Genomic DNA, 14,002 nt, shown 5'->3' on the forward strand with positions numbered 1-14,002 from the left:
AACTGGTAACATCAGATCAGTCATGCATGTCCAGATCGCATCCGGCAGATTAAATCTTTTTGCTAATTGAAAAATATATGCTTTCTTACAGGGAGCAAGAACACTCTGACTGCATTTAAGGATTGTGGTACTCCCTCCAGCAGAACTGCCTGTGGTAAAACCCTCTCCTTCAGGACATCCATGACTGCGATTCGGATAAGTAGAACATGCTGCGACTCTGACTACTGCAACGGTGGAGCTATACAGGGCACGTACAGGCTGAGGCTTCCACTACCATAACACTGCAGATATACATGGTACATACAGGCTGAGACTCTGACAACCATAACACTGCAGATATACAGGGTACATACAGGCTGAGACTCTGTCTACCATAAAACTGTGGACACACAGGGTATGTAGAGGCTGAGACTCATACTACTATAATATTGCAGAGATTCAAGGTACGCACAGTATAAGAGTCTGAGTGCCATAATGCTGGTGACATACAGGGTATGTACCGGCTGTGACAGCGAGCACCATAACCCTGCAGATGTACAGGGTGCATACATGCTGAGACTCTGGCTACCATAACACTGCAGACATGCAGACTATATTCAGTGAATACTACAAAACCCAACAAGAGCTCCAAACATGCAACCTGGTACACCCCAGAACGCAGGCCCACAAAGCGCAACTGCCATCAAGTAGTGAAACAATGGCACCAAGAGCCCTGCTTACAAGGTGAGTAGCTCACAAAACAGTACTCAGCAACTATCACCAGCACATCAAAGAAGCCAAGACAGCAGCCATCACCACCTGCATCAACTCCGCTGCCAACCACACAAGAAACTGTTCAAAATAGCCCTAGAGAACACCTTCCTCCCCTCCCAAAAACTCTGCAACATCCTCTCAAACTGCTCCCAAAGTAAGGTCAACAACATCTACAATATTTTCAACATTCAACTCACCACACCCCGATGACCTCAGTTAACCAGTGAACACCAGCCAAACCATCACCGCATGATCACCACACTCCACCCTTACCATCACAGCCAATATGTCTACCATTCACTCCAGAGCTCCCACCGACCACTGCCCCCACCACCTCTACAACCTTGCAATGAACCTAATCAGCACCCAACTCACCAGCATACTAAATACCTTCACCTCCAAAGCAACCTATCTGAACAGATGGAAACACGCAGATGTCAGACCCCTCCTAAAGAAAGCCTCCTCTGACCCAACAACATCAAACATTATTGTCCGATCTCCCTGTGCCCTTACCCAGCCAAAGGTCTCAAGAAGCCATTAACCAGTCATCAACGAGCATTTCACTAAAATCCTGGACTAACCCACCAACTGAATGCCATTTTATCAAGATTCCATGCTAAGCACAGCACTGAGACCAAGTTGAATGCCTCAACAGATGACGTCAGAACACTACTCAACCATGGAGAAACTGTGGACCTGAATCTAATCAGCCTCTACATTGCATTCAACACAGTCTCCCACAACACTCTCATCAACAGACTCCACAACATAGGCATACAGCAAGACTCCCTCAAGTGGATCACCACCTTCCTTACAGAATGTACACAGAGCATCTGACTGTTCTCCCTTATCTCCACACCCAAAGACATAATTTGTGTCATACTGCAAGGCTCATCCCTCTTTCCCACCCTGTTCATCATCTATATGACCCCTCATGGACTCAACATAATCTCCTACGCAGACAACATTCAATTGAGTTTGTCACTCACTGAGGACTCCTCCAAAGCCAAAACCAACTTCTACAACATCAAGATCAATGTAAACACATGGATGAGAGACAACTGCCTCCAACTAAACTCCAACAAAACTGAAGTAATGATTTTGAGGAAGAACACCTCCACATGGGACCACAGCTGATGGCATTCAGAACTCGAACCCGCGCCCACACTGACCGACCATGCATGCAGCCTCAGCATCATCCTCGACAGCCAACTGATCATCAAATGACAAGTCAATGCAGTTGTCTCCTCCTGCTTCCACACACTACGCTTGCTCCACAGAATCTTCAGATGAATCCAAATCAAAATCAGAAAGCTCATCACTCTGACCCTCGTCACCAGCCACCTCGACTACAGCTATGCCCTCTATGCAGGCATCAGCACCCAGCTCCTCACAAGACTGCAGACCATACAGAACGTTGCAGCCAGACTCATCCGGAACCTCCCCAAGTGAACTTGCATCTCCTCCCACCTGTGAGACCTTCACAGGCCCCCCATCTATAAAAAAGACCATTTGAATATCCTCACACACACCTACAATCCCCTCCATGACCTAGGACCGGCCCACCTCAACCATTGACTGAACTTCCAACAAACCGATAGACACCTGCGCTCCTCTTCGCATACACATTCATGCCTCCTGCATCCATCGCAGCCGCGGTGTTGACTAATTCTTCTATGTTTTTCCCAAGACTTGTAACAGCCTCCCCTTCACCCAGCTCCATACACCCCCCCTACTGGCAGACTTCAAAATGAGACCCAATAACTGGCTCTTTGACAGAAGCACAAAGCCAGAATTCCACAAATGCGCTTTACAAATTAAGTTTAGGTGATTGATTGACTTTATAGATTTTTAAGAGGTATAACCTGCACAGTGCTTGTCTTCTCATTTGTTCCACTCTCTGTTGTTTTAGCACCCACTGTCGATGAACGCCCCAATGGATATAAATGTAGAGAGTGCTTCAATTATCATACAGCAGATGCCTGCACAACCGAAAAGGAGATTCTGTGCACTGGGCAGGAGAAGGCATGTAGCTTCTTGTCTGGAAAAGCGGCCTTTCCAGGTGACTTAGACCATTTTCTTGCAATTTTGAGTTTTTCAAAGCCACTAAATGTCAAAACTAAGTAGCATTTTGTACAATTGAAATGCTTCTCCAGTTCTCAAAATTATAGATAGTAGCTGGTTTTCAAGAAGAATATATTCCTTCTGGATGTCTGGATAAAGCCAGCTAGGTTTTTTGTTCTCATAAATACTGGTTGAACATTGCAAAATAAGTAGGGAGGGCCCAACTCGTGTATTTCAATGTATCGTAATCATGCAGAAAATACCACATAATCAATTACTGGTGAGAAGAGTAATTCTCTGATTAGTGCTATTTCTTAGCACAAATATGCCTCCTCGCATCCAAAGCGGGTGTGAGAATTTTCCTTCAAGAAATAACCCTTAGGTACCGATTCCGAGTCTGTCCGACATCCGTTGGGAACTGGAAGTGAATGATCTCCTGTCATCAGTTCCATCCCAGCAAGTAGGGTACAAAAAAATGTCTATACTTTCAATGTGAGCATGCGTCCCAGATGGAATGCATGCTCTCATTGTAAAGAGCAGGGGTGCATTTCATCCCTGCATCCCGTGTCAGGTACCTCTTGGTACCTGCCACCGGGTACAGGGATCAACCGGAGGGCATCATAAGTGCTTTCTAGTCTACCATTTAGTGCCTTGCACCCAAGGGGGCCTTGCTGGAGGCCCCCAAAGACAGATTCCCAAAGCCTTTCTGTGTCAGAAAGGCTTTGTTTGTTTTTATTGTGTAAATACTTTTCTGTTAAGTTTGAGTGTGTGTAAAATATTTATAATTCATTAATAACTTACTTTTAAGTTACATTTTAGGTGCAGGTTGTCAGTTTTGTGTGTTAATCGGGTGGGTAATAACTAAATTAAATTCATGTATGAATTCTTTTTTATATAACTAATTTCTAAATTAAAATATTTATTTGTACGAAAATTGTGTTTGTATTTTATTTAAAATAATATGTTTAGTTAATTGTGATATGTATTTAACATTGTAATATGTTTTTAATTTTTTAATATTAAAATATTGAATATATTTGTAATTTTTTGTACATATTTATATTTTTCTTTATTTACTTTGCTTTTTAAATAATTGTAGGTAGGTTGTTTTTAATGCTGCTCTGAATTGTAAATGTTACCCATCCACAATAAAACACTTTCTTTACTGTTGTACTGACTGGAATGGGAATAGCAAATGTTACCCCTCCGCTATCCAACACTTTCCCTACTATTGCACTGACTGGAGTGGGAATAGTAAATCTTACCCCTCAACTATCTAAAACTTTCTCTACTGTTCCTTTTAATGGAGGGAGATTTGTACATTTTCGCCAGTTTTATTATTTTTGTGTTGGATTAAGTAGGAATAGTAAATATTTTTTATATTTACAATATTCGTTTTTAGTTGTTTTGCATACATTGTAGTGGGAGCTGTATATGTATTAAATTGTATATTTAATAATTTATTTTATATTGTTATTAATTATATGATCATGTTTTTGTTTATTTGAAATTATAATATGTATAATTAATAATGGTTTTAACGTGTAAACAATTTTATTAAATTTAAAGTTAACTTTTTTTATTTAACTAGTATGGTTTGTTTTTTAAATATTTTATTTTATTGGTATCTATATCTATACATTTTTATTTGTAAAAAAATGTGAAATTATAATAGAAATTATAATTATTCATTTAATAATTGTTTTTTTAGGTATAGATATGTAACTATATATATTAATTAATATATATGTGTTTAACTTTTTAAATCAGGTTTATTATTTATAGTAGTTATAATATATATTAAATCTATTGTATTTTTTAAAATTAATGTTACAATTTAATATATTTAAAATGTGTTATTTTATTTTATATATATTTAAAAAAAGATATTTAATACCATGATATTAACATCAGTATTTTTTTCCAATATTTTTGTCCTTACCATTATAAGTATAGGATGATGACATTTTTGACATTAATATTTTGGTCATGAATATTTGTAATGGGGATATTTTGGGGTCGATATTCTGTCAGAGAAACGGGTCTCAATCTAGTTTCAAACGTGTGAAGTATGATCCTTAAGGCGACCGCAGACTGTGGCTCTGAATCTGAGTATCTAGAATCAGGAATACAAACAAGCAGGTATGTTCTGACTCATATTTAGTAGAAGAGATGTATTTAGAGGAGTAAATGTGGCCACAGCTGCCAAACTTGGAACTGGGAAACTAGGTTTGTGTCCAGGGGTCAGCTCCACATCTGGTAATTCTACACAAATCACTGAGGACCTGATTTAGATCTTGCCGGATGGGCTACTCCATCACAATGGTGTCAGATATCCTGTCCGCTGAAATATAAATCCCAAATTATATTTATTTATTTATTTATTTAGTGTGTTTTATATAGCGCGCAGCTACCCCAACGGGGTGTCCCGGTGCTTCAGCGGCTGTGCAGGATCTTACTCGATTGAGGGGAACGTTAACAGAAGAGGAGAGTTTTTAGAGCTCTACGGAAGGGTATTTCATCTTTTATTATACGAACAGAAACGGGCAGTTTGTTCAATAGGGCAGAAGCGTTGACCTGAAAAGTTTTGCCCCCTGAACGAGCTCTTTTGTATCTAGGAGTAGAGAGAAAGTGTTGAGAGCTAGAACGGAGACTCCTAGTATTGCTATAGGGCTGGAGACAGGAGGACAGATAGACGCATCCTTTACCCCTGAGTAAACGATGGGCTAGGGTAAGAGCCTTAAATTCGGCTCTTCTTTGGATCGGTAGCCAATGCAGTGCCTGTCGGTGGGGAGAAATGTGCTCTCGCGGAGAGATACCACAAACTAACCGAACTGCTGCGTTTTGGACTATCTGAAGCCTATCTAAGAGGCCAGAAGCCAGCCCCAAGTAAAGACCATTCGCATAATCCAAATGCGAGGTGATAAGGGCCTGAACAATCGTTTTCCTGGTGTTGGAGGGGAGAAAATGAATACATTTCTTAATCATCCTAATCTTCAAAAAGCAGGAGAAGGACACTGATTGAACTTGATTTTTAAAAGAAATGGTGGTGTCCCATCTAACCCCCAAGTTTCTAACTGATTCCTTCGGGAGGGGGGCAGAGCTTAGGTCGAGTGGCCACCAGAGGTTAGAATCCAATGGTGATGGCTGATGAAAGAATAAGACCTCTGTTTATCCCGCATTAAGTCGGAGGAAATTATCATCCATCCACTGAGCAATCTGACGAAGACAGTTTTTTAATGGGTCAAAGGTGGTTGCAATAGGGATATCATCATAGGCAAACAGGAGTTGAATATCGTCTGCATATGAGATGACCTTAATTCCCAGCTCCGAGATAAGTTCTGCAAGTGGGAAAAAGTGCACATTAAATAATAAAGGACTCAGTGCCGAGCCCTGGGAGACTCCCCATTTTAATGGGCGATGATTGGACATGAAAGGGGGTGTAGACACTGCCTGTGTCCGATTGGTAAGAAAGGAGGACAACCAATCCAAAGCCTTTCCTTGAATGCCCTTAGACCTAAGGCGGTCAATCAGGACGGGTTGAGAGACGGTGTCAAAAGCTGCCGATAAATCAAGCAGCACCAACACCGCTCTTGAACCCCCGTCCAGTTTCCACCGTACTGAATCGGCCATTTCAATCAGTGCCGACTCGGTACTATGGCCCGTCCTGAATCCATGCTGGGAAGTGTGGAGAAGGCCATGGGTCTCAAGAAAACCAGCAAGTTGTTGGTGTGCGAGTTTTTCTAGCACCTTGGCAGGGGCAGGTAGTAATGATATAGGCCTGTAGTTAGCAGGTTCATCCGGGTCTGGATTGACTTTTTTGAGGATGGGGACGAGGAGGGCATGTTTCCAGGCATCCGGAAAGAGTCCGGATCTCAGGGACTCGTTCCAAATATCATTAAGTAGAGGGTTTAAAAGGGGAGCCAATTGTTTGTATTGTTTAGCAGGCCACGGATCGAGAGGAGAGCCTGATCTGCATTTAGACAACTCTGTTAAAGAGCGATCTAAGGGAATTTCCTCAAAGGCTGAAAAGACCGGTGTAAGGTCTGAAGGGATCTCTAATTTTTCAACAGTGACAGCGTTAGAGCTACTCGGGAAAGAGTAGTAGATTGTAGCAATTTTTTCCTCAAAATAGTCAGAGAGGCGATGACAGAGGACCTGAGATGCCTGCTGAACACGTTAAGGGCTACTGGGTCTGAAAAAGACTTAACTGTATTGAAAATCTCTCTAGATGATCCATGGGCCTCATTAATTTTCTCTTCTAAGAAGATTCTTTTATGATTTATAATGTTCTTACGGTAGTCCTTAAGGGCTGTTTTATATTTCAGCTTACAGTCAGGAGAGTAGGACAATCTCCAGCGCTGCTCTAAAATTTTGCCGGCAGATTTACATTTGCATAGCTCATCCGAATACCAGGGTGAGGAGGGGGCAGCTCGGTATGTTTTTATGGGCCTGATAGGGGCGAGGGAGTCAATAGCGGAGGATACCCAATTGTTAAAAGAAGTTAATCGGGAATCTAAATCCGGGGCATCCCATGGGGCAGCAGCCGAAAGGCATGCAGACATACTGTCAACGGTGACCTTACTCCAGTTACGGCCCATAGTCTTGGCCGGAACGGGGGGTTTGTCCTGGCGGTCAAAGGAAAAAGTAAAAGGAATTAAAAAATGGTCCGACCAAACTACAGGATAAGGATCCCCTATAATAATTTCATTGAGGTTTGAGCAAATGAGGTCCAAAGTGTGGCCAGCTCTATGGGTGGGATGAGAAATCAGCTGACTTAACCCTCCGTCCTTGAGCATAGCAAGGAAATTAAGGCAGGTGGTGTCTAATGTGTCCTCCGCATGGAGGTTAAGATCGCCCAATAAAGTAAAATTTGCATAGGGTAGGCTAGCCTGAAGAATAAAGTCCAGGAAAGTAGATAAATAAGAGACTTTCGACTTAGGGGGGCGATAGACTAGGAATCCTGAAAACGATGTATTCGCCGAAAGCTGGATGCAAAAGGGGAGTCCTTCAATAAGTTCAATTTGTGGGTAAGGGTAAGAGGAAATGGTCCAGTGCGACCTAAAAACAATCGCAATGCCACCATCGGGATGAAGGCTCTGTCTATTAACACATAAAATTTTATAATTCGGAGGAATGGCTAAAGATATAGCAGGATTAGATTCATCTCCCAGCAACGTTTCCGTCAAAAAAAGGAGGTCCCATTTATTGTCCACCAGTGATTGAAAAATATCTAAAGAATGTTTCACCAAAGAGCGGCAATTAATTAGACCCGCTTTGAGAGTTAAATTATTAGGATTTCTTAAACTTTGTCGAGGCCGAGGACGGGAGTGTAGGAAGGGGCAGGGAGTCCGATGATTAACAATATCATGATCCTGACAACACGGACTGCAAAGGTTGAGAAAGGCGGAGAGATCTGCTTGCATAGGGAGGGAGAGGGCACAGAAGGTAGGCTTCAATAAAAGTAAAGTCTCCTTACTAAGAATGATGACCTCAGGAGAATAAATTCCATCAAAATGTGCAGCCGCGGTCGCGTTCAGGTCGAGGACGGGCAGGACTCTGGCGCGACTCCGGCGCAGGTCCGGTGCGTCCGCTGCGCGGAGGAGAGTCCATCCCCTTATGTACTGGCCACTCGAATAAGGGGAGATGCTTTCCCCTCCCATGATGGCCGCCGTACTTCTGCCTCCCCGGGAGAGGATCTCCCCAGCCCCAAAATCGTCTGCAATGGAATTAGGAAGCAGGGCAGTGCGGGGGTAAGTGAGCAAAAGTCACTGGTTGACTCGTTTCAAGTAAAAAACGATTTCCGAATTTTTAAAATGAATATTAAAAAATTAGCAGCAGGAAATCAAAGTGCTTCGAAATTCAAGCAGAAAAAGTAAAAGAATGCACCACAAGCACAACCTCCCGGCTTCCGCCTCAGGAGGGACTCACAAACACAAACAGCTAATATAATGGGATTTATATTTTGGCGGATGGAATATCCGTCACTCTTGTGATGGAGTAGCCCATCTGCCAAGATCTAAATAAAGCCCTTAATCCTCCAGTGATGGAGTTACTAACTTTTTACACCAGGTTTGTGTCAGGAAAGTGACAAAAACAGTTCAAAATGTTAATTTTTAATGTTCTTTATTAAGCAAAGTTTGTTTTGTGCTGGAAAGGTACCGGAAAGTAACACAAAGCAGCACTTTGCAATATCTTGCATCACTTTGCATCAAGGGCAATCCACGAGTGGTACATTAGAGTTCGCAATTACAGATTTCCAAATAGTTCAAACAGGCACCAGCATATGTGCCCCATTCCTTTTAGGGGCCCACGACAATGGATCAAAATAATATTGACTTTATCCTGAGAAACAATTACAATCAAGCTGTCTTAAATATTGTTTCCAAAAGGTAGAAACAAATTAATCAAGTCAAAGAAACACAAACTTTACATTTACAGTCTCTGTAGAGAAAATACTGTATTGATCTAATGTACCTATTAACAATTTAAAGTACATACACCAGAGGCAGCAGATTCACATAACAGGTGTCTGTTGAATACTCATCTTCTTGCAGCTGTCAGTTTGTAAACAAATCTGGTGCACTGGGTATTAGGAGATCATTTGTGAGGGGGGGGGGGGCAAAATGTTGACCTCCTAGCAGCCTCCACTATGTTTAACCCGGCACAGAGAGTTCCCAAGCAACGACCCATGGTTTCTGACAGAAAGACCTAGGTCCTAACAATAGTTGACAAGGCTTTGTGCTCAAAAGTACGCTTCTATGAAGCTGCCATTAAAAAGAAGAAATGCTTTCATTTCCTCTAACGTTTCCTACTTTGCATGTGTGTTCTACAGTACAGCAGTGGAAGCATTATATTTTATACTGAAAGGGTACCTGTCCTGCACAAAACCAATTCTAGACATTAACTAGATACTTTTGCACCATGCTGTAAAGGTTTGTTCACGGTGCTAGGGAAAGGTTTGTGTATCAATGCTCCTGAGAGAGCAGGACAGTGTGATATCTTAGGAAACATCCTGCTTTCCTGCTTGCTCCCTCTAGAGCAACTCATTGACCAAACTTTTTATGCTGCAGTGCGTTCCAAGACATTTCATCTGGAGCTCGCTAATGCCCTTTGGTCAAGTTGGCACTCCTGGGGAGAGCTCATTCCTATGGAAGGAAAAATCAAGGAAAAATGCCTCTCCGGCCAAAGCCTACCTCCAATCAGGGATCAGCTTGTTAGCCCTGGAGAACATTTGAGAGTCAGGACTCCCATTCAAGAATGTCAAAGACCTGGTGAGTAAGTCGACAAAGCTTGTCTCCACCGAAAACAATAAAGAATGCCTAAATAGGAGGGCCCATAACTGGTTCCTGATACAAAGCTATCCAAAATGCTCACCACAACCGTACTACGGTACCAGTTTTTCCGGGCCATTAAAGGAAGGCTTCTTGGCACCGAGGATGGGGATCCTATCTGTCAAACCCCATATGCACCCCTGGAAACGTACATTCGCATCTATACAATGCAGACTATGCGGCGAAACTAAAGAAGATATGCTGCATCTCCTATGCATATGTTAGTTCCTAGACCGGGAGAGGAGAGATCTGTTAAAACTGCATATAAATGAAATGCATATCCGGTCGTGTAGACAGGTAGTGAAGGCGTGCTTCAGAGGGGCCAAAGTTAAAATAACCCGCAGTTTAGTTCACTTCATGAAAACTGCCCAAATAAAACTTCTCGCCGCAGCCTGAGCATAGTTACGCACACCCAAACCCTTTTATCCGGTAACTCTCTTTGACTCCCACTACGCTCCGACTCTGAGTCAGTCGTCCACGACCACATAATAGACTATTAGATTTACGGACATTGGTGTCACCCCCAGACCGGGACTCACCCATAGCCCTCACTTAAATTTTATACCTTTACCGCAAACACATTTATGTATTTTCAACCAGAAATCGTTCGATTTTAAAGCAAATCCACCATGTTTTTAAGACAATATGAAATATATGTATTCTTTTTAAAAACGTTATACTGATGTGTGGACTGCTAAGATTTTAATTAATCAAGCAATAAAGAAACTATCTCCTGGGGAGAGGAGTTGGCCTAACGGCTAGGGCGGTAGTCCTTGAATCTGGGTAACTGGGTTCGAGTCATGGCAATAACTCAGAACATCCTGTGATTCTGGGCAAATCACTTAATCTCCCTGGGCCTAACTAAAAAAACAATTAATGTGTCCTCATTTAACGCAACTGGTGCTATCTAAAGTGCTCTGATACCTGATTTGGGTCAAGTCTGCGCTATATGAATCTCCATAAAATAAAATAAAAAAATATCAAACATTTAAAAAAAGTATATGAGTTAATGTGTGATAAAAGGCATTTAATAGCACTCAGGACGCTGGTGTTAGTTGGCACAAGGTTCCAGTTGTCTGCAATATTTGGGCCCGAATGATAAGACAAAGGGAATTGCAGGGATCAGAGTGGGAAGGGAAGTCATCTGGAATAAGACAATGCAAAGACTTGTGGGAAAAAAAGACTCTTCTAGGATTTCCATTCCAGGTTGGATGAATCATGGACTTTACAATCTGAAAGGGAGTCAAAGCACACAATTGACATGCTATGAAGATGGTAGGGATGCGCCTGACATACTATAAGGGGAGTTACTATATGGGGTGAGGTAACATACATTGCATCATTGACGCATTGATTGGGCGTGCCCTCCCAAGGTCACTGGGGTCAGCCTTCCAAACACCTAGTTAGAAGGACTTGGTAAATGTGTCAATCTGAATTAGAATCTATTTTGGACTGCAACCTACACACAACCCATTGAGCTAAACTGCATAGTAATTGATCACAGGTAATCATAATGACCATATCAACTAATTTTAAGGTAAGTTGCCCTGCTCCCTTCCATGACCAGAAATATGTATATGAGGAATCATTTTTTTTTCATTTTTTCCCCCCTGCCACCCAACTAGCTACCCCCCTCCCATGAGGAACCCCTCCCATACCTACATTGGCGATCTTGTCGCCTATTGGGGGCCCCCCTGATCCGGTCAGGATCTCTCCGCTGTTTTGAAGGAATTCAGGCACCTATGTGTAAAGTTAATAACTTCCCTTCTTTTTTTTTTCTCCAAAGCTATCTCCCGTGTCTTATCCTGTGATAAAGTTTTGTTTTTAATTCAATGTGTAATTTTTTTTTTCGTCTTTATTTCTCTTCTTTTTCCTTCCCTTTCTTCCCTTCCCTCCCTCCCCGGTAATCTAAACATGCTCTAAACATGCTCTCTTAAGGCCCCAGCCCTCCCTTCACCCTTTCCTCTTTCTCTTTCATTCTGATTCAGCTGAGGAAATCTACTGAGGATTCTCCTTCATTAAAGTAATGAAGGAGTCAACTTCGTGGGGTGATAGGAAATTATGGGTTTTATTCCCCCAGACTACTTTTAGAAATGCCGGGAATTTCATTTGGACCTGAGCACCCAAGCATCTCAGGTCGGGCATTCTGTTCCCCAACTCCCACTGTCTTTGCGCTGTGGCCTTCCCTACATCTGACCGGATTAGGTATTTGGTGGAATCTATCTGAATGGTCACTATGATTATCAATATTAAGTTTATCAGTTGGAATGTCAACGGCTTGAGAGACAGGAGGAAACTTTCCAGGGTTAACGAATATCTATACACGTCAGGGGCACATGTGTGTCTGCTCGAGGAGACCCATTTAGAGAGACGGGAGTGTGAGTCCGGGTTCGGAAAGCTAGGATGGGTCCAGGATATCCTATGTTCTGATCAGAGTGGTAGCACAAGAGGGGTGGCAATACTGATCAGAGCTAATGCAGGCATTAGGGTGGATACATTTGAAACAGATTATTCAGGGAGATGGATGGTGGCGTCCCTACGTTGTCAGAGCACTCAATTTGTTTGCGCTGTATATTATGGCCCCAATCAAGACACCCCAGGGGCACTTTTGAAGCTTAAGGCCAGCCTTTTGGATCACCCTGGGCCTGTTATACTAGGGGGCGATTTCAACCTGATCTTCGACGAAAAGTTGGATCGCACATCTAGAGTTAAATTTACACCCTCAACGAGATCCCGGATGGAGCTTAAGAACCTAATTAAAGATTACAATCTCATAGATGTTTGGAGAACAAAAAACAGCACAAAAAGAGACTTTTCATTTTACAGTCGTAGGCACGGTCACCACTCCAGAATCGATTTCTTCCTCTTATATCAGTCATTATCCACCTCTGTAGATACTATCTCCTATATCCCCGCTATATTGTCAGACCACTTGACTGTTGAGTTAGTAATCAGCTTTAAACAAACAGAACTGCAGAGGAGGTGGACTCTAGAAGGAACTTTATTACTAGAAGAAGGGCTGAGGCTGGAACTGATAACCTTGACTGAGGATTTCTTTAGAAACAATAACGGCCCAACTACCCAGCAGGTGATCTAGGAAACATTTAAAGCTTTCCTGAGAGGCTTGCTGACTACCTGGTCGATCAGAAGAAATAACTGAATAAAAAGAAGAAGGAGGAAGAGCTCCTCAAACTTAAAATAAAAGAACAGGAGCTTCAGGCAGCCTCAGTTAACCAGTTAAACTCAACACCACAGTTGCAAAAAGAGGTAGATAGCCTGCGTGCAGACTATCAAGCAGGTCTGGATAAAGTTCTCAAAAGTAGATGGGATGCCATCAAGCTCCGAGATTTTTCATACGGGGAGAAGTGTGGTCGTCTCCTGGCATGGAAATCTCGGATGGATAGAAACAGAAACCAGATTAATAGCCTACTCCTGCGAAATACAGGTATAATCTCCCATGAGGATGAGCAAATTAGGGAGGAGGCTGAATCTTTCTTTTAAATGTTATACACCGCTAAAACAAACCATTCCCCTCAAATGGTGGAAAGCTGGCTAAGTAAAATACAGCTTCCCTGTCTTTCCGAAGACGATAATATTTACCTCTCCGCAGACATAAGAGAAGGTGAGATAAGATCTCAGTTAATGAAAATGGTTAAAGGGAAGGCAGCTGGGCCCGACGGACTTCCTGTGGAAGTCTATAGGATAGTTTTGGACCAAATATTACCAGTCCTCACAACCCTGTTTAATAAAATCTTGAAAGGGGGGGATAGGGCTCCTGACTCTTGGGAAGAAGCCACTGTAACCCTGATCCTGCAGCCAAACAAGGACCCTACCAAAATCGAATCCAATAG

The 14,002-nt window shown here is 42.4% G+C and overlaps 1 protein-coding gene across 1 annotated transcript in view; it reads left to right on the forward strand.

Annotated features, from left to right (window-relative positions):
• Window positions 1–14,002, forward strand: part of LOC144828285 (phospholipase A2 inhibitor 25 kDa subunit-like) — a 70,731-nt gene that overhangs the window by 9,989 nt on the left and 46,740 nt on the right. The window contains exons 3-4 of the mRNA XM_078686367.1: window positions 92–247; window positions 2,666–2,815. Of these exons, the coding sequence (XP_078542493.1) occupies window positions 92–247; window positions 2,666–2,815 (306 nt within the window). The remainder of the gene's footprint in view (window positions 1–91; window positions 248–2,665; window positions 2,816–14,002) is intronic.

This window comes from Lissotriton helveticus, chromosome 4_1 (assembly GCF_964261635.1).
Source record: "Lissotriton helveticus chromosome 4_1, aLisHel1.1, whole genome shotgun sequence".
NCBI classification, from domain to species: domain Eukaryota; kingdom Metazoa; phylum Chordata; class Amphibia; order Caudata; family Salamandridae; genus Lissotriton; species Lissotriton helveticus.